The 22,973-nt window shown below is 40.2% G+C and overlaps 3 protein-coding genes across 14 annotated transcripts in view; 1 reads left to right on the top strand and 2 right to left on the bottom strand.

Moving 5' to 3' along the window:
- Positions 1–10,267, bottom strand: part of LOC131222929 (MMS19 nucleotide excision repair protein homolog) — a 29,188-nt gene extending 18,921 nt beyond the window's left edge. For 3 of the 11 annotated variants that reach the window (XM_058218175.1, XM_058218176.1, XM_058218174.1), the window contains exons 1-7: positions 10,041–10,260; positions 6,258–6,320; positions 6,106–6,160; positions 1,609–1,706; positions 1,239–1,397; positions 1,043–1,102; positions 553–741 (exon numbers count right to left, since the gene is read on the bottom strand). In XM_058218175.1, coding sequence (XP_058074158.1) covers positions 553–741; positions 1,043–1,102; positions 1,239–1,397; positions 1,609–1,706; positions 6,106–6,160; positions 6,258–6,320; positions 10,041–10,112 — 696 coding nt within the window. In that variant the 5' untranslated portion in view covers positions 10,113–10,260. Of the gene's footprint in view, positions 1–552; positions 742–1,042; positions 1,103–1,238; positions 1,398–1,608; positions 1,707–6,105; positions 6,161–6,257; positions 6,321–10,040 lie in introns of those variants that run through there. The other 8 variants (XM_058218170.1, XM_058218173.1, XM_058218178.1 and 5 more) reach the window with 7 other exon arrangements.
- A 2,193-nt stretch (positions 10,268–12,460) lies between these two features.
- Positions 12,461–18,217, top strand: LOC131222926 (clavaminate synthase-like protein At3g21360). Its single transcript, XM_058218168.1, has 3 exons — positions 12,461–13,114; positions 16,669–16,922; positions 17,539–18,217. Exons 1-3 carry the CDS (start codon positions 12,527–12,529, stop codon positions 17,897–17,899), a joined length of 1,203 nt encoding a protein of 400 aa, XP_058074151.1. The 5' UTR covers positions 12,461–12,526; the 3' UTR covers positions 17,900–18,217.
- LOC131222928 (senescence/dehydration-associated protein At4g35985, chloroplastic-like) lies at positions 18,173–22,065 on the bottom strand. 2 transcript variants are annotated; one of them, XM_058218169.1, is made up of 5 exons: positions 21,193–22,063; positions 20,345–20,478; positions 19,329–19,495; positions 19,091–19,175; positions 18,173–18,678 (listed from the first exon to the last, which is right to left on the bottom strand). In XM_058218169.1, exons 1-5 carry the CDS (start codon positions 21,796–21,798, stop codon positions 18,519–18,521), a joined length of 1,152 nt encoding a protein of 383 aa, XP_058074152.1. In that variant the 5' UTR covers positions 21,799–22,063; the 3' UTR covers positions 18,173–18,518. The 2 variants fall into 2 exon arrangements, 1 of the variants encoding a protein (XP_058074152.1); XR_009160228.1 differs by having other exon boundaries at positions 18,555–18,678; positions 19,026–19,175; positions 21,193–22,065.
- Positions 22,066–22,973: the final 908 nt, after the last annotated feature.

Below are 22,973 nucleotides of genomic sequence, written 5' to 3'. Positions count from 1 at the left end.
GATGTTGGAAGGGAAAACTTTTGAGAATATAATCAATGGAGTTGCTCCCCATCTTTAAGCTCAATAATTATTGAAGTCCTGAGGTGTCTAATATAATTATAGAAGTTCGTAGATTTGGTTGTCACAGGAAAAAAAATAAGCATTCATCATTGTTCTCGGAAAGTTATAGTATTAAAGAAAAACCATCAGCCTAGTCATCGACAAGAAAAATGATGTTCAGCATCCATGATATGCACCGGTTGTACTAATCTGAAAGGAACAATAGACTTCCACCAGCAGGTTGCATCATACAACTAGAGACTATTAGAGAGTAGCATATGAAATTTGAGATGAAAAATGCAAAGATAGCAGGTATCAAATTCATAGAATCATAGAAATACTAAATGAGCTCAATATAAGAATTGAGGTATACTACCCAACAAGCAGCAGTCCTAATGAATAAAAGATATTTTTAAAGGATAAAACTAAATGCTCCTCTGAAAATGCAAAAATTAAAGAACGGCATAGAGGATGCGCATAATGAGAATGTGTGCTCCTCTTAGTTCAGCTTACATGTGTGAAATAGATAGGAAAATAGCGGCCCAAAATGTCGAAAAGATCACCCGCATAACTTGCTATTGGACCAGATGGATCTGGGAATAGTCGCGCAAGAACTTCCACAAGATGAAAAGTAAGCGTTAAGCATCGAGGATCCTTTTCTTCATCAATTGCTTCACATGTCCCATAAACAAGGTCATCACCCTATAACGGAAGTAATGATTCGATAAACATCAGAAACTACAATTGTGCAACAATTTTTTTTCCAGAAAAAGGATGAACAAAAAAATGCAAGAATCATTGAGTACTGGAATATCTTTTAGGAGGAACAAAATGAAAGAAAAATACAAACACATTTTCACTGAAGAGGAAAATAAGGAAATATACCGATGCATAGTTTAAATCTATTTTAGAATCTATACATTATGTACAATAGTAAAAAAAGTAATGTACAATCACTCGGTTGAAGGCTCAAATAGGAGGAGATCAAGATTGAAAATACTACCAGAGTTACCATAGCATCAGGGTAGTGATCTAAAAGGCAAGCAAGAAGTTCAAAACATAGCTGCAAGAAGATTACAAAAGGCAAATGTCAGGAAGCTACAAGTTGAACAGGAAAAAAAAAATGTCTAGCAATACAAGTAGTGCATCACTATGTACTAAATGAATTAATGCTCAAAAGATGTGTTTGAGAAACCCACCTTACGGTCATGCTGAGCTAAAGACTGCACTTGTAGATTCTGTAAATAAGACTTGGCAAGCATCCTTGCGTCACTGCCTAAGACCATGCCAACATTACTCTTCCTCCTCACAAGTGCCAAACAACCAATAAGTGCTCCACGTAAAGCTTGCCAATCTGCCTGATGCAAATAAGAACATCACATAACTTATGAAGAAAACAAAAGATAAAGACATAATATAAATGAGCAACCAGATCAGCATCAAAATGTAGTAGAAGATACAAATGGAGAGGACATAAAACATAAATACAATCAAGCAATAAATAATGAAATGATGTAACTATTAATATTTACTAAAAAACAGCAACCCCAAACTAACATTGGAACTCACCAGTCTTGATGTGAAAAAACCTATCAAGCTATGTATAGTAGCATTGTCAAGTGGCTTTGATATAAGACGTGTCAGAAGTTCTGCTAAAAGAAGGATACCTGAAATTGTAGCAAAATGGCAGATAGTGACACAACATAGAAACAGAATTGCAAGGCACATATTGCACTAAGGGAAGAAAAAGGAACCGATATATATATATATATATATATATATATATATATATATATATCAAAGAAAGAAAGAAAGGAAGGAAAAAAGAGGCTAAAGGATGGTGAATGAAAAACTACCTGCTTTGCATATGATCTCATCTATCAATTCAAAGTGGAAAACAAAGGCCAAAACAGCACCATCAAACATCAATCTGAACCTTAGTCTTACGGTTCTCTGATCTCTTAACTAAGTTGCTAAAGGAAACTTGCATCCAGCAAATTTAATTTGCAGTTCACGGATTTTTATAAGTGCTACCATAAGCAAATCCCAGTTCCAAGTTCATTTAAGCTATTGTTTGTTTAAATTTTGTGTGTACTTGAGGTAAATTGGTAGAATTGGTTTAGAGGTAAAAGACCAGAGCTAATAAAGCCTGGAGTTCAAGTTTTAAGCCCTACATGCAGTACTTCATCTGGAAGCATACTTCTGGTTAGGGGTTGATCTTGGTCTCCAAGAGTTCACCTAGAAGTATCACATTATAATGTGATATACAAGTGGATAGGAGAAATCCCTTAAAATAAAAAGGATTCTCACAGTCAGGTTTATGTCATATATGATATGGAATTGCAGGAGAAGCATGAAGAAGAAGGCATGAGCCAAATCATAGTGGACCAAGTTGATTCAGATGATGAGCAAATATATGAAAATAAGGCCTGATTCTCCCCACCAACCATTTTGGGGCTTGAGGATAAAAATGTTCCCTCTGAAACCTAGGACTGTCAATGAACTGGGCCTGGACCAAGAAAAGATTAAAATTTTGAATACGGCTGACCAGACTGGTTCAGAATCCTATCCCGTTTTGCAGACCAACTCTAACCCATTACATTGACAACATTTGAAATCAGTACACTGAGCAGATTACAGAGCTAAATTCAAGAAGAGAGAGTTAAGTAGTAACTTCTACTGCTGTTTATATCAGGTTTCCTTTCTTCTAAATTCATCTAACCTTTTTCTTCTAATGCCAGTGAAAGTAAATGCAAAAATAACGTTGTGCAAGTTACAGGGGACATGGTTTGCCTCCAACTGCTGGCGTGTCCTAGTGAAAAGGCGTCATGTGTAGCAGTCAGATAATGGCCCCGCAGTGAAAAGAAAAGATTTCCCTTTGTGAAATGATGTTTAGGCCCTTTTCATTGTGGGGCCACATTTGACAGATGTGCATGTGCTTTTTTAATGGGCCACATCAGGCTCCTGCAGCCCCCGGTTGCAGGCAATTCACGTCCAGTTAGAGGGGAGAAGGAAGAAGTTAGCAAGGAAGGCAACGATGCAGAAAGCAACAAACATGGGTCTTTCCAACACAGTGCTTCAAAACTCAGCTGCAGGGTGTAACTGACGAAGCATATATGGTTGCCATTTGTTGAGTTCTCAGATGAAACCAAATAGATGCACAGTTACTGGTCCCAGAAGGACAACTCTGTTCATTCTCCAGTGCAACCGAGTCAACCCAAACGAGCCAGCAAAGTTTAAGCAAGTTTTAGAACCTCGAAAAATGACAACAAATGCATGAATTGGACGACAACAACAAAAATCTGATAGATGAAGATAGCACTTTTAACAGAAACGAAGATACATATAACCCTTGTGGCAGACAGCAAGACCCAACTCAATTGTAACCATTGTTTAGAGTAGCCCTGATATTATTTGTATCTCTAGCTTGATGATACTGATAACGCTGGTAGTCTCAGAAATTCCAGGTACCAGCGATGTATCGCTAAGGGGTCATTTGGATGCCCGTAAACTTTTAAGTTGTAAACACTTTACGCTTGAAAAGAGTTTCAGGTGTAAACTATTTACATGCTATTCTGTTTGGCTTTTTAAGTGGTAATCCGTTTACAGGCAAACAGATTATGTTTTTGTCTAACTTGTAAAGTGTTAAAATGCATAAAGTAGGTATTCGCACCACATAGAGCTCGGAGCGGTAAATTCAGCCAAAATTTGCAAATCACTTCAAAAGAATTATTATTATTATTATTATTATTTATTTATTTATTTTGGGGGGGAACCATCCAAGCAATGGACGGATTGGATGTCCTCCATGTTGTGGCAGTGGAATTCTACCACAGGGGACCTCTTCATCCTTTCGTCCGTACAGCTATCCATACGGCCACGTAAGGTGAAGCCTAATTCCTCTAAAGTTTCTCCATGTGCTCTCTCATGTGGTGATCCGAATAAGGAGGGCCATACGTAGAGATATTTTATTCCATTAATTCACCTTTTGGGATATTCCTTGGTGTCAGATTCCTTGTATGGGTGGGAGAGAGGTAAGTTTTGTATTTCTATTTCTCTTGTTTCTAGTGAAGAAGAAAACTTTGTGTTGCTACCCTGTGGAGTAGACATATTGCCAAACCACAAAACTTTCTGTGCCTTTTGTCTCTTGTTTTTGGTTAGCCCTTTTCTTTTGTGTTTTGGCCTCACCTACATTGATCTCGTTCGGGCGTTTTTCTGCAACACTCTACTCATCACAGTGGGCCCCAAATGCAGTCCGAAAGTTTTTTATGGTGGAGATGATTATTCATGGATTTTTTTTTTTTTGTCATAAGAAAGCATCAAGGGAAGCACATGATGGACAAATTGGATGTACCATACACATTACGGTGGGGTCCACATATCACAGTGTATATCAACTATTGTGTTATATCATGTATTTTTAGTTGTAAAGGCTTTACCTATAATCTAAAACATGGTTTTTTTGTCAAGTTTCATATTACAAATAAAACTTGTAATGTGTTTACAGGCCTTGTAAACCCTTTATAGGCAAGTGCAGCTATCCAAACAGCCCCTGTAATCCGTTTACAACTTAAGGATTTTACAGGCATCCAACGACCCCTAAGTATCACCAATGTATCAATATTGCTAATGTATCACCAATATTTTTGCCCATGTAAATTATGGGTGTCGCTTGTATCGCTAATGTATCAACATCACCAATATTTTCGACTGTACAAATTCCAAGTGTCACTTGTATCACCATATTATCGACGATATTTCAATAATATCACCAATGCATCAATATCACTAAAAATTTGTTTATTTCCCATTTCAATATTTTTTTTGGCGCATGGTTGTATGCGGTGTGCAACTTACAAACAATAATATCGATCAAATTGCAATATTGTTGTTACCACAACATGCGCAATATCGAAACGATAGTCTTTTGTTTCCTCTCCAATTGTCGACAATTTCTAAGCGAAATATCGTGTGTTGTCGATATTCCGAAATATCGAAGAATGTTTAGATGGAAGGTTGGATAGTCAGATGGATGGTTGGATTGGTTTCTTGCGACAACACATGCTTTTAGGCTCCCATCAGATGGAAACTTATTATGTATATACTCTTTTTGCAATTTTTTTATTCCAAAATATGCAAATATGTGTATTTTAATATCTCTTGAAGTTTCACTGAAAAATTTCACTGTCTTCCCCATGTTCCCCGTTGTTTCTCCTCATTTCCGGTTATCGACAACATTATCGACGATATCAATATTGTTTCCTTATCCCCAGTCAGTGAAACTTGTAGCAATACTGATAATTCGAGCACTGATTGTAACTATGTATTTCAAAGAGTAATGTTCCTTATCATGCAAAAAGAAGATATAGTAATTTGTGAAGACATTCAAACTCATGGCAACCAAGGCAACGTTTGGATGCCCTATTGAATTGCATTTCAATAATTAGCTCACTATATTGGAAATGACCCAATTGTAATACCTTCCCTATTGTTTATGACAAGCAGCCTTCACATTGTGGAAACATCCCTTTCAAGTTTGACTAAAAAGTAAGATATATGCGTTTTGGAGCCTAATCCCTCAATATGAATACAAAGGATGGTAATTGCAATGTTGTCATTTTCACTTTATTGTGGTTTTTGCAATTTGATTCCATAGTGCATCTAAACAGGGCCTAAAAGAGCAAGACGTGATCAATATTAGTTTATAAGCTTCCATCTTTACCTACAAGATAAAGACCATTGCTACCATTCTTAGATGTCTAAATAAATTACATGAGCTATTTAAGGGCAGATTTTTGTTCAAATCTCAGAAGAATTATCCCAGTAAAACTATATTCTGACAGGCTGTCGAAAACTGCCACATCATCACCACTTTGGCCTCATCCCCCCTTGGCCCTAAGGCAAACATTTCTTCCTACAATAACATGGGGAAAAGAAAGATGGGTGGCAGCTCTCCAACAACACATTTGGATGTGTTTTTGACAGGTAAAACATCTCAGTATAAAACAAAGAGACCCTCAAAAATATATAATGTTAAGCCCATCAAAGATGATGGAAAAAGAATACCTCTTGCACGGAGGACATTATCTGAAGTCGTCAAATACATTTCCATTTCTCTAACCTAGGGGAAAAAAGAGATGAGAATTAAATAAATAAAAATTAGTACAAGGAGATGAAATTCATCACATGCAAAAAAGAAAAATATGACGAAAACTCACCAATTCTTCAATCATTAAGGTGTCATTCTTCACTAGTGCAGTAATCACATCGAGGCTTGCATCCTGTAACATAATAAATCATACAGAAGAAAAAAAAATTGAGAGGAAATTCCCGGGGGGGGGGGGGGGGGATCGTTTGGCAACCTAGAAGTTGACCCATTTCGAATTGGATCCCAATCCAAGGCCAATTCTTACATTTGGCCGGAATTCAATTCATGAATTTTAGCTCATTAATGATTCCCAGTGAAAAGCTGGCTTGCAAATCTTGGGGATTAAAATACTCCCCAATGGTCATATTTTGAAACTACCTATGAAAAGGGAGAGATACCGATCAGACAGCTCCTTGCCAGATCTCTACGATTGGAGCCTTACCTGATCTTCTTCTCGGTGACGAATCAGACAATTGCTTGCTCGAATTAATGGTGGGTTTGGAAGAAGTTGGGTTCAGGTTTTGCATTTTCTTGTCGATGGAGTTGGGTTTGGGTTTGACGGATGCAAGTTGGTGGGTATTTGCACTCCCAACTTTCTTTACTAACTACCTTTTCGGACACTAACATGCTTCAATCAAGGTCGCTCCGGTGTCCGCGGTGTGATCAATGGTTTCATTGTCGAACCATGGCCCCACTTGTAGGAAATGAAAACTTGAGCATTGTATAATACAACTACAAACTACTGGCCTAAGTATAATTTTTTTGGGAAGTAGGAGCCTAGGACCGTGGATGCCAGGACAGATTGTGGTGAGCTAGTGGCAATTAGGGCCACAACTTGCATGGATCGGGTTGACGCTCAACCTGAGCCCAACTCATAATCAAGTTGTGTCAACCCGTGGCAGACCCAATTCAAGCCCAATCTAGTGTACCATATCTTCAGCCCTAACCATTCTCAAGTTAGGTTATATTGAACCAGGTTGGTCAGATTAGGTCAAGTTGCAACTAGGGCAAGACTCCTGTATTAGTATAGTATCTTATATACATACATTAAACATAATAATTTATACTATTCACGTAATCTAGAGTCTGAGAGGGAATGGCGGAACAGGAATCATGCATTTGACCCCAATTAGTTGGGATAAGGCTTAGATGATGATGACGATGACAACGTAATCTAGAGTAGGGTTTGGGTTGGGTCAAGTTGCCCGGGTCCTCAATCGAAGCTCAACCTAACCTGAACTCAGGTTGAAGTATTCCAACCGAGCCCAACACAACCTCAAACCCAACCCCAAGCGACCAGACCCAAATTTTGGGTTGGGCAATCGGGTTCAGGTTGAGCCTGACATAAGTTGCACCCCTAGCGGCAATTCAGCACTCATGTGCTGCCATGTCACCTGCATGTAGGATCTAGACCAACCATTGGGTGAATGACCCTATCCCAAAATAAGGCAAATCCAATCATTTGATGGTGAGCACATGTATGAGAAAATGGATGTTGGAGAAAACATATCCAACAATCCATATTATTCAAGTCCAACAATCTATATCATTCAACACAGAGTTGTAGACCTCGTAGAAGTGAACAGTTAGGATATTGCTTGGAAAAATGGAGGGAACCCATCCCCACATAGGCACATATGTTAATATGGAGCATGTAAGATCCGTGCAATCCATCTGGTTGGAAATAATGTTTATCATCTGCATAAAAATCAGAAAGTTTAGTGCTCAAGTGGGCCACAAGCCCACAGTGCACACATCTAGGGTTTTAGCTCAAATTATCAAATTAGTGGGCCCACTTTTCTAGACCACCTGATGCTTGAAATTGCCTTATTTTCGGGCCAAGGCTATCTGACAATGGGCTCAGTCCAATGATTGTCCACATATTGCACACACGTCATGTTGGCATATTTGATATGATTTACCTCTTCGAAATCATTCTCCTGTGAATATACGCAGTACAATGCTTGATAATTATATTCCAGCATCCAAACACATTTCAGGATTACATAGAATGCAACTCCAAGTAGAGCTGGGCAATCCTAACCCGATCCGGTGGATCCGACCTGATCCGACGGTCTGGATCGGTGCAAATCGGGTTGGTTAGGTTAGATCCGAAATCTTTTCGGGTCGAATTCAAATTCATGCTTACCCGGACAGACCCAACCCCGGAATCCGAACCGATTCGATCCGACCCAACCCGGTTCGGATGTATGTGTTTCATTCATTCCATTCATTCATTTTTAAAGTTCAAGTTATGACTTGGTACCAAAAATGAGAGTAATATAGATCTTAAGTGGACCGCACCACATGAAAACAATAGGGGTTGGATATCCAGCATTAAAATCCTCTTAAGGCCTACTATACTGTTTATTTGATATCTTAGGCCTACTATGCTGTTTATTTGACATCCAATCCGTTGATTAGGTCATACAGTCCCTAATGAAGAGAAACAACAAAGAACACCTTGATCTAAAACTTTTATGGCCCTCAACATGTTTTTAATGGTCAGCTCTCATTCAACACTGTTTCCTGAAATGTGGTCCACTTGAGAATTGGATATACCTCATTTTTAAACTTATATTGTAAAATGATCTGTAAAAATATATGGACGGCATGGATGAAACACATACATCATGGTGGGGTCCACCTAGCACCGACTTATGTCAGGGAGAGTAGCCAGTCCGTTCCCCTCTCCGTACGCTTACATGATCTGACATCCCCTCTCGTCTCCAGCTATATATAGGTACGTGTCGTGAGAAGACGAGCACTGACGCTCCTCGAGCTTCGAGTTGTACGAACGGTTCAAAGGATATCAAAGTTGCATTGCCCACCATGATGTATTTATTATACCTATACCGTTTATATATTTTTAGACATCATTATAGAGCATTATCCAAAAAATAAATAATATCCAAATATCATCTGGACCACACCACAAATAGCAACAAAGAATAATTTTTACCATTAAATAATTTATGTGGTCCCCACGATAGTTAGATTTGTCTTATTTTTTGTCTCAAGCCTTAAGATTAACTCGCAAAATAGATGGACGGTTTGGATATAACACATACCCCATTATTAGCAAGTGATGTGCTTACATACAGCAAGTATTATGCAGGTGATGTGAAAAGTACGGTACTGCACTTGCGTGCAGGTAAACATGGTAATACGCGTGAGAAAGCACCGATACAATTTTTTTAAAATTATGTGGGGCTCACTTCACTGTATATGTTTTATCTAAGCCGTTCATCTATTTTGACTTATCATTTTAAGCGTTGAGTAAAAAAATGTAGTATATTGAAAGTTAAAGTAGGCCACACTAAATAAAATAGTTAAATTAAATTTAAACTATCGGAATCCTATCAAATCCAATCCGGCTCGATTTCTCTAACCAAATTGGAATCGGTTCAGCTCAGTCCTACCATCTGTCGGATCTGTCCGACTCAGCTGACTAGGACTCGATCCCGGATTTATCCCAGTTTGGATCAGGGCATAGAGATTACGGGTCTAATCGGGTTATACCCAATCCGGACCGATGCCCAGCTCTAACTCCAGGTTACCAAACACGAATGACAGTGAGATTCTCAGGGATACCAATCCGTGGAATTGGATTCTTAAGTAATTCTCAAATTCCAGGTTGCCAAACGACCCCTTAGCAGAAAGGAGCTCAAATTAAGAACGGAGAAAAGAGATAAACATAAGAAAAGGAATCAGAAATAGATGGATTGAGAAGCCTAACTTCTAGGTACGATCGAGATTGTCGAAAGAAGACGAGATTTTTCCCTAAGAGAGTGGAATTGAGAGAGAGAGAGAGAGAGAGAGAGAGAGAGAGAGAGAGAGAGAGGAGATGAACCTGCTGATTGGACGGGCGAGACGAATCGACGAAGGTTTCTACGTGCGGATTCCAAGAGCTGAGGTTCGCCATTTTCAGAACAACGGAAAGCGAGGGTTTTTACGCGGAGCGAGGGTTTCTGATGCCGCGAAAGGCAGGTATTTAAAAGGTGAGATCTCTGAAAGGAGAATCTTTGATACTCTTGCAATGTGGTGGATGATACGCAGGCACTTTAAATTACATAGAACCTGCTTATGTGACATATAGCTAACTCAAATTAAATCGTCCAAATCATGGGTACCGGTTTAGATGAACTCAAAATTAAGCTTATTTGATTATCTGGCTATCAGATTAGCAGACATTTATTGGACAGTTTAAAATGAAAAATACATTGCAATCCTATTTCAACCGGCTAGTGTTCACACATCAAATGTTACCACTGTTCAACCAATTTGATTTGGGGCTATGACTTAAATATCTTCAGCTCATTAGTGAAACTGGCAGAGACATTATAGTGAGAGTGTGAGTGATCCAGGTTGGATCCCTGGTTATCCAGCTGAGTTATATGAAGCGGGAGTCACTGGTGTGGTGTGATAGGGTTTTTGAACATTGTACCATTTTGAAACATTCCGAGCCCACACCTAGCAATAGCATTAGGCACGATTTTACAATTTTCATGTGGCAAGACCCACCGAAGTTTTAGAATGGTGTGATGTTCAGTTTCAAGACCAAACATTAAGCTGTGCAACTGCTTCGTGGCGTGGATAACCACATGGAGCGTTTAATTATCTGTTTTGGTGGAGCTGTAATGAGCATGGTTATAACACTTGTTTGAGTCAGTTGCTGCTCGGACTTAAAAGAGGACAATCAGGTTTAATACCATGAATCAGGATTTCGGGGAGGTGATTTGGACAGATTCGTCCAAGTCATGTAGGATGCAATGCAGTGTGGGCGAGTCAGGACAGATTCATCCCAGGTGAATAGGCACAATAATTGGAGAGAGTGGATATAACCAAGATAACTTGGTGGATCCCACTAAATTGTGGAGATGATTTGGCCCAACTAGTCGAAATTGACTTGACTCTGCAGTGAACTAGTTTAAGACACCGAGCCTTTTAACCATGGAACTGAACATGGGTGCAACCTGTGCAGGTTGTGCTGGGTTCAGGGTCCACTCAAGCCTGACTTTACCTCAAGAGGAACCAACCTGCAATCCCACCTGACCCGAATTCCAAGCAGATGTCCCCAACCTGGCCCAGACTAAATTCTCCCTTGCCCCACCCTAAGCTCACCCACCCTAGCTCAAATACAAATTTGATTATTCCAAATGAGACCTAAACCAACAAGAATTTGCTCAACGTGAACCCAGGTTGGTGCTTCTGGACCTTAACCCGACTGGTGGACCTTAACAAACTAGGGTTGAAAGCCGGGTGGGTTCAACTTGACCAACCTGACATTAGATTGGGCTCAGGCAGGATGTATTGGGTTTGATCTTGGGCTTGGGCTATACAAACACCGACCCGATAAAACTTAGGTTGGGCTTAGGTTGAGGTCTCGGGTTGCACGACTCAACCCAAACTTGATCAATATAAAAGTTACTTATAAAATATAATTGAGTGTTGATCATCTATATTGAAGGCACATGAAATTCCAATACCGTCAAGTCTCATTGGTCCATGTCATTTTCAATTACTTAGGATAACAAGACACTAGATTTCTCTCTCCCAAATAAATTGCATGTTACACAACACGACTTTTAAAGCAGTAGTTGTCCTCTATTTTAACTTGTTTGTTTGAAAAAAAAAAAACGTTACTTAGAATAAATAATTGCACATATAATTAATAAAATTATAAGTACAAAAAATAAGATGTGTATTAAATTATAATAAACTAATGTAATAATGAAAATATTAACATGTATTCACCCAATTGAGCGGTTTAAGTTGGGCTTGGGTTGAGAATTCCCAACCTAAAGTTAGATTGGGTTAGAGTTGACGTATAGGAACTTTGGGTTGAGCTAGGTTGAGCACCAACCCTATTCAACCCACCTGACTTTCGGCCCAATAAAAGCCTATTTGGATGCTTGTAAGTTATTTTAAGTTGTAAATAACTTATAAGTGAAAGTCACCTATTGGGAAGTGATTTCTCACCCTCAGTCTCTTGCAATTTTTTTAATAGATTTGCCTGTAAGTGACTCATACATCGTAAGTTACTTACGGGTGAATTTTCTCTCCCAAACACTACCTATAAGTGACTTCCCTATAAGTCATTTCCCACTTACCCAATTTACAAGCCTCTAAACAGGCCCTAATAAACCTACTCAGAGACGTGCCCGCTGAATCAGAGTCGGTTTGATCTGACTCACACCCAAGTTGCAGCCCAAGCAACGGCGCGTCGATTGAAGGTTTAGTAGTACGCGGGTTAAAAAAAACAAAAAAGAAAAAAGAAAAAGAAAAGAAAAGAAATACGACTGTCCCGTTCCAACTCGAAAGGAGGCCACGCATTGGATGGCTGGATCATATCTAGCAGAGATCGGGCGGTTCTCCGTCCATGATGAGATCCATCGGACCAACCGTCTAGGCAAGCAAACCGTTGGCCCCACAGCAAACAAGAGGCGTTCCCTGTCCCGATTCAATGTACTCGGCAGGCCTCTTCATGTCCAGCTTCAAAACCACAGGCAAATCCAGGCAACCTGCAAAAATCTAGGGCACGAAAGTGAAAAAATGACTACGGCAGCACAAGGGTTCATAGAGATCCGATTGCCAGAGCAGAAATCAGGGAGCGGATATGGTCTGTTTCCCACCGTCCTCTCTCCAAACCCATCTTTCGTTACCAATCTCTCTCGATTCACAGACTCCGTAAAGAAGGAGAAGCCATGGCTGGAAGATGTGCTGCTCTCGAGCGGAGCTATCCTCCTGAGGGATTTTCCCGTCCAAACCGCTTCTGATTTCAATGCGGTAGTCGAAGCCTTCGGGTACGAGGAGCTGCCCTACGTGGGAGGAGCCGCTCCTCGGACCAATGTCGTCGGTAGGGTTTTCACCGCTAACGAGTCACCGCCCGAGCAGAAGATTCCGTTCCACCACGAAATGGCTCAGGTGATTTTCTTTTTTCCCGTACCTTTTTCTGTCACGGAGAATTGAAGATGGAAGACGAACACGTGGGATTAATGATGATTTGCAGGAAGAGATCCCATGATTTATGTTGTTTGCAGATGACATAGTTTTGATTGACAAGATAAAGGAGGGTGTGAGCACAAACATAGGTTTATGAAAGGGTGCTTTAGAACCTAAAGGGTCATTTGGATGCCTGTAAGTTCTGTGTGTGGGAAGAGATTTACAAGCAAGTCAGGTGTTTGGGGGAGGAAATTCACCTGTTAAATCACTAACAAGATGTAAGTAACTTACTGGCAAAACTGCCAAGAAATTTCATGGGGCTGGGGTTGAGAAATCACTTCCCTCTAAGTGACTTACAGCGGAAAGTCACTTTCAGGTGAAAGTCACAAGTTCAAAACCTACAGGCATCCAAAAAACTCCAAAGGATTTAAAATTAATTGGACAAAACAGAGTACATGGAGTGCAATTTGAGTAACAATAGGAGTGAAAACAAGGAATTAGTTAAGATTACCGACTAAGAAGTTTCCCAAAATGACACTTTTGATACCTTGGGTCAATAATTCATGAGAGTGGAGAGTTTTGGAAGGATATTGTCCTTAGAATTCAAGCTGGGTGGAAGATATGAAGATCTGCCTTTGGAGTTTTATGTGATTGTGGTATGCCTCGCAAACTGAAAGGGAAATTTTATAGGATAGGTATAAGACCAGCCATGCTTTATGGGACAAAATGTTGGGCCATTAAGGAATACCTTGTTCATAGGATGAGTGTAACTAACTGACATGATGATGTTGGGATGGGCGAGTGCCGAGATCAGGATAAATTAGAAATGAAAGCATTAGAGGGAACGTAGGAGTAGTACCAATAGGTTACAAGACAAGGGAAGTAGACTTAGATGGTCTAGTCCTGTGCAATGGAGACCAAGAACTTGGCCAGTTAGAAATGGTTAGTAGAAGTTGAAGGCTCTAAAGGGGCAAGGGGAAGGCCCAAAAAGATGTGGATGGAGATAGTAAGAAAAGATTTGATAACCTATGGTTTGATTGAAGGTATGTCCCTTCATAGAGTGGCATGGCGGAACAAGATTCATGTAGCTGACCCCAAATAATTGGGATAAGGCTCTAATGATGATGATGATGACGACGACGACGATGACGATGACTAGTACATGGGGACTATGCTTCATGGTTGGAATGTGGAACCATTCATTGAGTGGATCCCACTATGGATGGTCCATGGCACAGAAATCAGGCTGATTGGACGGATCAGCAAGTCCTACCACCATGGCCTGCAAAGGAACAGTGAGAACCGTAAAAGTCCTGTGGTTCATTTTTCTACTGGCTGAAATCCTTAAAAAGGGTGGTTTGTTTGGTCAAGTTCTGGCACTGTGGGCTATGGCTCATGAGATGAACGCTTCTGGTGGGCCTCTTGTATGATGGTGGGGCCTGTTGACTAATAAAACAATCATCTCGTTCATCCGGGGTCTTGAATACATGACTCAAGAGTTTTTGTTTCCTTTTTTTAAGGCTATGCTTGGATGTACTGTTGATTTGAACTGCAAAACTTTTTTTTTTTTGGTTCCTGTTTGAAATTTCTCAGTTGGAGAGTGGGGTTTGGATTTAATTTGCAGATAAATGAGTGAATGTTTTGATCATTTTAGGGCTGTGATGTGGGTTTAATGAAACTAAGGGAACAGGAGCTATGCTTCCATGGTACATGTGGCATAAGCACAGGCACTCACTGTACAAATCATGGACCCTATTGCAGGAGCATGGCCCAAAAACAAACCTCAATTGCTTAACCATCTATTACATGTTTACATGGACTTTTAAGAAAAATGAGATATTCAGCAGTCCTAATTCAATGGCTGAATGGGAAGCTAAGATCATCCAATCAGTGTAATTTTTGCTCATGCGCCATCCACAATTGGGCCATTGATTTGGACAGTTTGGATTGATGTGTAAGCAACTAATGCAGGGGCATTTTCACAACGGGTTCAAGTGGGGTGGCTTGTGGGATGTAGGGGTACACTCGGGGTGGGCGGCACCGATGTGATGTGGGGCCCTCGAGAGGATTTCAGCCGAGGTTCTAACCCATGTGATGTGGGGCCTGTGATATGAGATAAAGGGATTAATTCGCCATACTCTCCCGGGCTATGAGATAAAGGGATTAATTCGACATGCTCTCCGGGATATGAGATAAAGGGATTAATTCGCTATGTTCTATTAGTTTGAGCTTTTAGAGAAAGTGGTTAATTGTTCTGCATCAAAGTAGTATTAGAGCGGGAGGTCTCGTGTTCGAGACTCCTCACCAGGGGTGATTAATGCAGGGGCATTTTCACACCGGGCCCGAGTGAGGTGGCTTGTGGGATGTAGGGGCACACTCGGGGTAGGTGGCCCGTGTGAGATAAATGGATTAATTCGCCATGCTTTATTAATTCGAGCTTTTAGAGTAAGTGGTTAATTGTCCGGCCTGTGTGAGATAAAGGGATTAATTCGCCATGCTCTATTAGTTCGAGCTTTTAGAGTAAGTGGTTAATTGTCCTGCACCAGCAACTGTATCGTGGGTGTGGTGATACCACTCCATTACATGGCAGTGAACCTCGCACCATGGTCTAATACTTCTTTTCTTAAACTACTACAATGACTTTTTTCTTTTCTTTTCCTTTTTCTAAAGAGAACAAAATTTATTAGAACGCTCACCCAAAGGCAGGAAAATAATATAACTCAGAACTAAGACGCCACAAAAGAAAAGGAATCAGCCTTAGCTGCCTTTACATGTGGAGCTTTGCCCTTAACAAGATCCAAACATATCTTAATTATCCCCTCCACCGTGGACCTTCCATTTCTAAAACACCCCTCATTCCTCTCTTTCTAGATTGCCTAGAGAGTTGCCATAATGATCAGCCTCCAAATGACTTCACTCGCCTTCCTGCCACCTCCATGCCATGCCTAGAGAAGAGCCTCCATAGATTCCGGCATGACCCAGGCCATGTGAAACTCAGCAAGGGAGTAGTCCCACACTTTCCGAACAAATGTGCAATGGATAAATAAATAAATAAATAAGTAGTTTATTCACTCTGCGTTGTCCATGCACATCAAGCAAATATTTGGGAGTACAACAATGATTTTTCGTCTGGTCATTCTTTTTTCTCTTTCTTTTTTTAAAGGCGGTGAAGATGTGTTATGTTATAGGTTTCAGTTCTGTGGGGATAACTTCTTCAATTCTTAGTGAGACACTGTAGAATTTATTGTATTTGGGTTTTCATTTTGTTAGGGAAATCTGGTGATAGCTTTTCAGTCAAGGGGCAACTTCTGCTTTCGATGATGTTTTTGTTTCACTCTGATTTGTCCCTTTTTTTTTTTTTTGCAATTACTGGAGGTGAATGAACTGGATTTAGATTTATGAGCAAAATGAAGTTTATGAAGGTCGTCTTTTCTTATGTTCTTTTGGACCTATGAAAAGAGCTTCATACAGATTTCTTAAACCCACTAGAAAGAATTTTTCTTTAGATGTGACTCTTTGTTGGTTACTTCTTACAGGTTCCTGAATACCCAGCCAAATTGTTCTTCTTTTGCGAAGAGGAGCCTGGAAGAGGGGGTGAAACTCCTATAGTTCTCAGCCATCTCATTTATGAAAGGATGAAGGAAAGGTTCCCAGAGTTTGTGGAAAAACTTGAGGAGCATGGTTTGATTTATACACGGGTTTTAGGGGCGGAAGACGACCCTTCTTCTCCTATTGGCCGTGGGTGGCAGTCAACGTTCTTAACCAAAGACAAAAGAACAGCCGAGGAAAGGTTTGGGATCTTATCCTTTTTACATGATTTTCTGGGAGATATTATATTTCAACTTGCAGTTTTATTTTCGGCATCATGGGATGCAATCCATGGTGTTATAACAGGTGGAATATGATATTTTCTGCAATAATTGTTAGTTCCATGTTAATCATGGAGTGCTTTTGGAATTATTTTATCTGAAGATTTCACAAAATACTGATTTCTTCAAAAGGAAAAAAAAAAAAAAATGGATATCAGCTCTGTCTTTTGATTTGAATGTTGATAATCTTTAGTGACACAAACCCAACTTTGACTTGATGAGGGCACAGTCCAGTTGACTAAAATTGAGTCTGGTTTTTGAAGCACTTGGTGAAGAGTTTTTGAGTACTCAGTTGATTTTTTTCCTTTCCAGTCCTTTTATACACTATGATTGGATTAAGTCGGCTTTGAGCTTTTCAAGCACTTAATCAAGATGGTCTCTTCAGTGGTTTGCCCATTATTTCATGCACTGATTTTTCAACACGATAAAACTGTGTCTCACCAAGTCTAGGATTTAATTGTGCAAATTTCTAGTGACAATCTTTTGTATTATTGGTCTTTGGTTTGTTGACTTCTCAAATCATCAAATGTAATGTAGGGCTGCTCGACTGGGTACGAAACTGGAATGGGTGGACGATGGGGTGAAAACAGTTATGGGCCCAATTCCAGCTATTAAATATGAGAAAACAAGGGGGCACAAGATATGGTTCAATAGCATGGTGGCTGCTTATACTGGCTGGAAGGATAACCGCAATGATCCTGTTAAGGCAGTTACCTATGGGGATGGGACGCCATTGCCAGCTGATACTGTGTACGATTGCCTGAAAATCCTAGAAGAGGAAAGTGTTGCTATTCCTTGGAAGAAGGGTGACATCCTATTGCTTGACAATTTGGCTGTTCTTCACTCTCGGCGATCATTTGATCCTCCTCGCCGCATATTGGCTTCACTCTGCAAATAGTGGTGTGCTCTATTCTCCGATGTTTTACAGATAAGCTCCTGCTTATAAGATTATCTTCTCCTATACAGAGAAAAATGTCACTTGCCACGGTGTACATGGATGCACCCGTATATATATCTCCACTGGCTAGGCTTGAAGCCATCATCTGAAGATGGCATTGATGCTATATTTGTAAGCTAAGCAGCTTGGGCACGATGGATATCCTTGGGACGGCAGCCTGTTCAATATATTACATGATTTGAAACTTTTTGTTGCTTAATTTGTAAGACATGATAATGTAAATACTGCACAAATTAGTGCACCTTACGATATTTAGAAGTTTGTTTCTTCTTCTACAATGCGATACATTAAAATATGCCTGCGATGTTCTTCTGCAGCATGTTTATAATTACACAAAGTGAGAAGATTGTTTATTCACTAGAGGGAAAAAGAAAAAAAAAAAAAAAGAAGTACAGTACAGAAGTTGTATGGGCAAATCTCCAGTCCCACCATCCATTGCAGCAGGGTTGAATCCCCATGCACATTCAAAAATGGGATTTCTGGAAATCCCATTTTTGAATGTGCAAAGGGACTCCCCCAACTGCCAACGGATGGTGAGGGATTTGTACAGTTGATAGGCTCAACGTTTCTTCTTTGCCGCATTCTTCACCATCGCCGATGGGAGAGACTTTGCAGGATTGATGGCCTTTCTGAGCTTGAAAATGTTCCAAGCTGTGCCCGCGGCATGCCCTGCAGTGGCAAACACATCTTCCGTCACCTCCCCTGCGCTCTCTCCAAACCTTCAATTCAGCAAAAGATAATTGTCAGGTGAATCTTGGAGAAAAAGTTGTCAAATGACTAAAATCACCCAGATTCCTATCAAGGTTTTAAATATCAACATCTGAGGCAGTATTGGGACCCAAATTTCTGATGTGATATGGGCTGATACAGCCCCCTGTGGGGATGAGGGTTCTATAGGGCCACATCGTGCCGGATTAAAACCATGATGGTGCCGGATTAAAACCATGATGATCCGGATGGAGCTTGGTTTTGCAATCATTCATCTGCTGATGTGCACATGTGCACACACACATATGCATAGATACATGAATATTCACACACACGCGCACATAATATGACGGCTCACATGCAGCTGTTTGGACCACACATGTGTGCACACAATCACATGCATGCATGCACACTGGTCTTTACCTCTGGGAGACCATTCTTGTTGCTGCGCCGGAGGTGGCAGTGTATGCTTCTTTTTCAGCAGCCTCCACTGCATCAATGACCTTATCTGCAGTTCCAGGACCAGGAACAAGAAAAATTAAGCTCTCTTTATAGCGTGTTCCCAAATGTTGATATGCTACTTGCATTCTGATACTAAAGCATTTCATTAAAACTGAGATGGGTTTTCAGTAAGCTTGCACAGGGGGCAATGTTTACTTACCAATTGCATCCAATGAAGCTACCAGAACCTGCCCTGGGACCATGGCCAGAAATTCCTTGCCAGCTTTTGATTGGACCAGTGGTGCCGCCACTGATCCAGTGACTAACAGAACTCCATTAAGCAGGCTTTGGCTAATCTTGTGTGTCATTTTTGACAGTTTCCTCACCCTGAAAACACAGAAATGTGTTCACACTACAGATATGGGGGCAGTTCTGTAGTACATGGTTTGAAGTGCCTCACCAGCTGAAGAATAAGGGGGGAGAAAAAGAAGAAGCACCAGAATGCACATCCACGCCCCAATACATGGCATGTGATATAAGCAAAACTAGTTCTCATTTAAAAGGAAAATTTTGTTCTGGGTACTTGTATAAGTGGTTATAGTTACTATCTTCCAAGGACATTTGTTAATTTGTGAATGCTTCCTTGAGCCAATGAAGTTTGGGCCACTAATCTAACTGTGATGTGCGCACAACCTCATGTGTGCACTCTGCCTACTTGGATGCATGACTTTCTGCCAGATTTCAATTTGGGATGCTGAATTTTGAAGTACTCTTTGAGCTGCAAGATGTCTGAACTTGCTTAGCTAGCTTCAGCTATTGGCCTCTCCAGGAAACATCATTTTAGAATGCCCTCAAAACAGGCCTCTTCTGAGTGTTTGTAGGTATAGTTGTTATCTATTTTGTTCAGGACTCTTTTTCTACTATTTTTTAATTTCTAATTTTGGTTGTTTTTCTTGTTATCATTGTAGTAAGGTTTTAATCATCAAAGTTTCCTAGCTGCAATAGGTTAGTGTTTAGAATCATTTAAATAATTTACTTTTATGATAAATGGTAGCTCTCTGATTTGTATATCACCGATTTTAGGTGATTAGGTAGTTGTTCCTACATGTAGCAAGCTTTTTGGATAATAAGGTTGCTTTGTCTGGAAATTCGTTGAAGCCACTCCAATGGAGGATCATTCTTCAAAAAAGGATATAAAGAGGTGGTAAAAGAACAGGTTAATGTTCTTGTTAGTACCGTTTCAGGCCTTTCTGAGCTCCGCTTTTCTTTTCCCCAGCTTTGCTTTTGCTGATTTTACTACCCTCTGTGGTAGAGCTCCTGTTCCTGCCCTCCACAGCACCAGCTCGAACCATCTCTCCACCCTTTTGAACCTAATATTATTTTTCCACCAACACCATTAGTTTATGTTTTCCAAAGAACAAATGGAATGCTAATAAAAAGACAGATTCATTAGCTTTACCCTGAGTTTGGTGGCACTAAATATCATGATATTTCGTGATTAATAAATCAGTCTAAACCAGGAAATTTCACGATTTCTGACAAACACACCCTTCAAGAAAATGCTTTGCATACTTTCGGTTTACTATCAAGGCAGAAATTGTGTCGGCTAAGTGTGTTTCGAAAGTGAGTGCCCACATCTCCACCACTGGTAAATGGTGGGCCGATATCTTAGCAAACATCTGAATGGGCTTTTGAAATCTCAAAATTTGAGATGTTCGCTGGATTCCCTCTAGCCGACTTCGAATGGGACTATCCTTTGGTGCAAAGGGTGCACTGACGTAGTGCCATAATATCAATTTTCAGCTTTCAAGAGCTAATCCTTAACTAAATTCAGTACATCTTTGCAAACATGGAAGATGATTCTCAAATCCGCCTGTGTTTTTTTTTTTTTTTCATAGAGAAAACATGTAATGAAAATTTCCATTTAGTTATTGTAGGTGCACCAGAGTCAGAGATTTTGGTTATCTCCAAGACTAGGATTCAACAGATACTATGAACGGTTTAAGATATAAGCCCCATCACTTGCAGATTTGAAAAACTAACACTACTGAGAAATCAATGGAGGGTCAATAGAAACCTCTAACCTTCTTTGTGTAAGCGTTGGTGCACTTGAAAATCCCCTTAACAATCTCACCTGTCCCTCCCGCAATCGCCTTAGCCAAAACTCCATTGTAATCTTCAATCTTGGGAGCAAAATCCTTCCAATAGAGCCCTTGAGAATCCAAAGAGGAAGTAGTAGCAGTGGAGTTCAAAGCAGTAGAAGATATTGAGAAACATGAATTTTCCTGAAGAAACGAATCCAGCGAAGCCAAACCGCTATTGGGTTTGGAGAAAGAGATAGCATAACTCAAAATTTCTCCATCTTCGCTTGGCAAGGAGAAGATATAGTGGAGCCCGTCGAGCTTGACCACCGGCTCGTCTCTGGTCAGAGGCCATTGAACATCAGTGCCGATTCTTATAATTGTAGCGAGGATGACATTTTCTTCAGTGAGTCTGAAGAGTGTGAAATCTCCTTTGGCCAGTTCGAGTGGCTCTCCATCTTCGACGAGGTGGGCTGTAGAGCCTGGGATTTGGAGTAGGATTTCTTCTTTGGGTGTGGATTTTGGGTTTTCTTGGCTCAACGGAAGAGTGGTTTCAGGGCTGGAAGATTGGGAGTTACTGTTACGTGACGAACTGCAGCAATTCAGCATCTTTCCAGCTTTTGATCAGAGTAAAATAGAAGTTGGAGAGAAATGTAAGAGGAGAGGATGGCAACACCCTGTCTTCTCTCATGCACAAAGGAATAAGAGCATTCCTTTCTTCATGTAGACGCTAGAATCATGGCCGCCGCCTTTTTTTTTTTTTTTTTTTTTATTCTTGATATTGTAAATCACTTCTATTTTGATTTCTGGAAAATATCTGGCATCAGCGAACGCACGCCAATCTGTCACTAACCAAGCAGTGGATCCAACATGCAATGAATGATTTGCTCTGCTCTGAGGGGGCTATAATTACGTGTAGTTAAGTAATAATTACTTACCTTTGTATTTTCTGGAAATGCACAGCATTAACAAATCTTGCTTTGAACACCGTGCTGTGGCAAAACTTTGTGGCCCCTACCATGATCTATGTGTTTCATCCAAGACATCCATTCATTTTGCCAAATAATTTTAGGTAATGAACCCAAAAATGAGACAGATTCAAAGCTTAATATGGACCCACAATCGGAACAGTTACATCCACCATTGAACTCACTGTTATCTGTGATGTGGTCCACGTGATCCTTGGATCTGCCTCATTTTTGGGCTCATGCCTTAAAATGATTTTTTTTTAAATGAATGAATGATGTGGATATAATACATACATCATGGTGGGCCCATAGAGTTTTGCTTGGAAAAAAAGCTGAAATTTGCAATGTTCTCAACGTGAAATTCCGTCCCTTTCAAAACAGAGGCAAATGCCATTTTTATTCTTTTACCGGGCGCGGCTTGGGTTGGGATCCCTTACCGTGAGTCCACTGTGATGTATTTGTGTTGCTATCCATCCGTTTTGAAAACTCAGGGCATGATCCGAAAAAATGAAGCACATCTAAATATCAAGTGGACCATAATACAGGAAGCAGTGATAATGGACCATTAAAAACTTCTTATGGGCCACAAAAGTTTTGGATTAAGCTGATATTTGTATTATGTCTTCGTCCACGTCTTTGTGACCTAATCAATAGGTTGGATGGAAAATAATCATTCCAATGCCCCCATAAAGATTTTAATGGTGGGGATTCTATCACTATTGTTTCTGCAGTATTGTCCACCTAAGATTTGGATCTGCTTCAATCTTGGAGTCATGTTCTAAAATAATCTTTCAAAATGGATGGACGGTGTGGATG

This window comes from Magnolia sinica, chromosome 13 (genome assembly GCF_029962835.1).
Source record: "Magnolia sinica isolate HGM2019 chromosome 13, MsV1, whole genome shotgun sequence".
NCBI lineage: Eukaryota > Viridiplantae > Streptophyta > Magnoliopsida > Magnoliales > Magnoliaceae > Magnolia > Magnolia sinica.
Note: the sequence above shows the minus strand (reverse complement) of the source record. Positions and strands in the feature narration are given on the sequence as shown.

Bases quoted from the DNA above. Each gene is read 5' to 3' on its own strand.
- LOC131222926 (XM_058218168.1), top strand. From the start codon at position 12,527: ATGGCTGGATCATATCTAGCAGAGATCGGGCGGTTCTCCGTCCATGAT. The intron at 13,115-16,668 runs GTGATTTTCTTT...TACTTCTTACAG, and splicing joins TCCACCACGAAATGGCTCAG to GTTCCTGAATACCCAGCCAA. The intron at 16,923-17,538 runs GTTTGGGATCTT...AATGTAATGTAG, and splicing joins AAAAGAACAGCCGAGGAAAG to GGCTGCTCGACTGGGTACGA.
- LOC131222928 (XM_058218169.1), bottom strand. From the start codon at position 21,798: ATGCTGAATTGCTGCAGTTCGTCACGTAACAGTAACTCCCAATCTTCC. The intron at 20,479-21,192 runs GTTAGAGGTTTC...AAATAATATTAG, and splicing joins CCAACGCTTACACAAAGAAG to GTTCAAAAGGGTGGAGAGAT. The intron at 19,176-19,328 runs GTAAGTAAACAT...CTGGAACTGCAG, and splicing joins AGCTTCATTGGATGCAATTG to ATAAGGTCATTGATGCAGTG.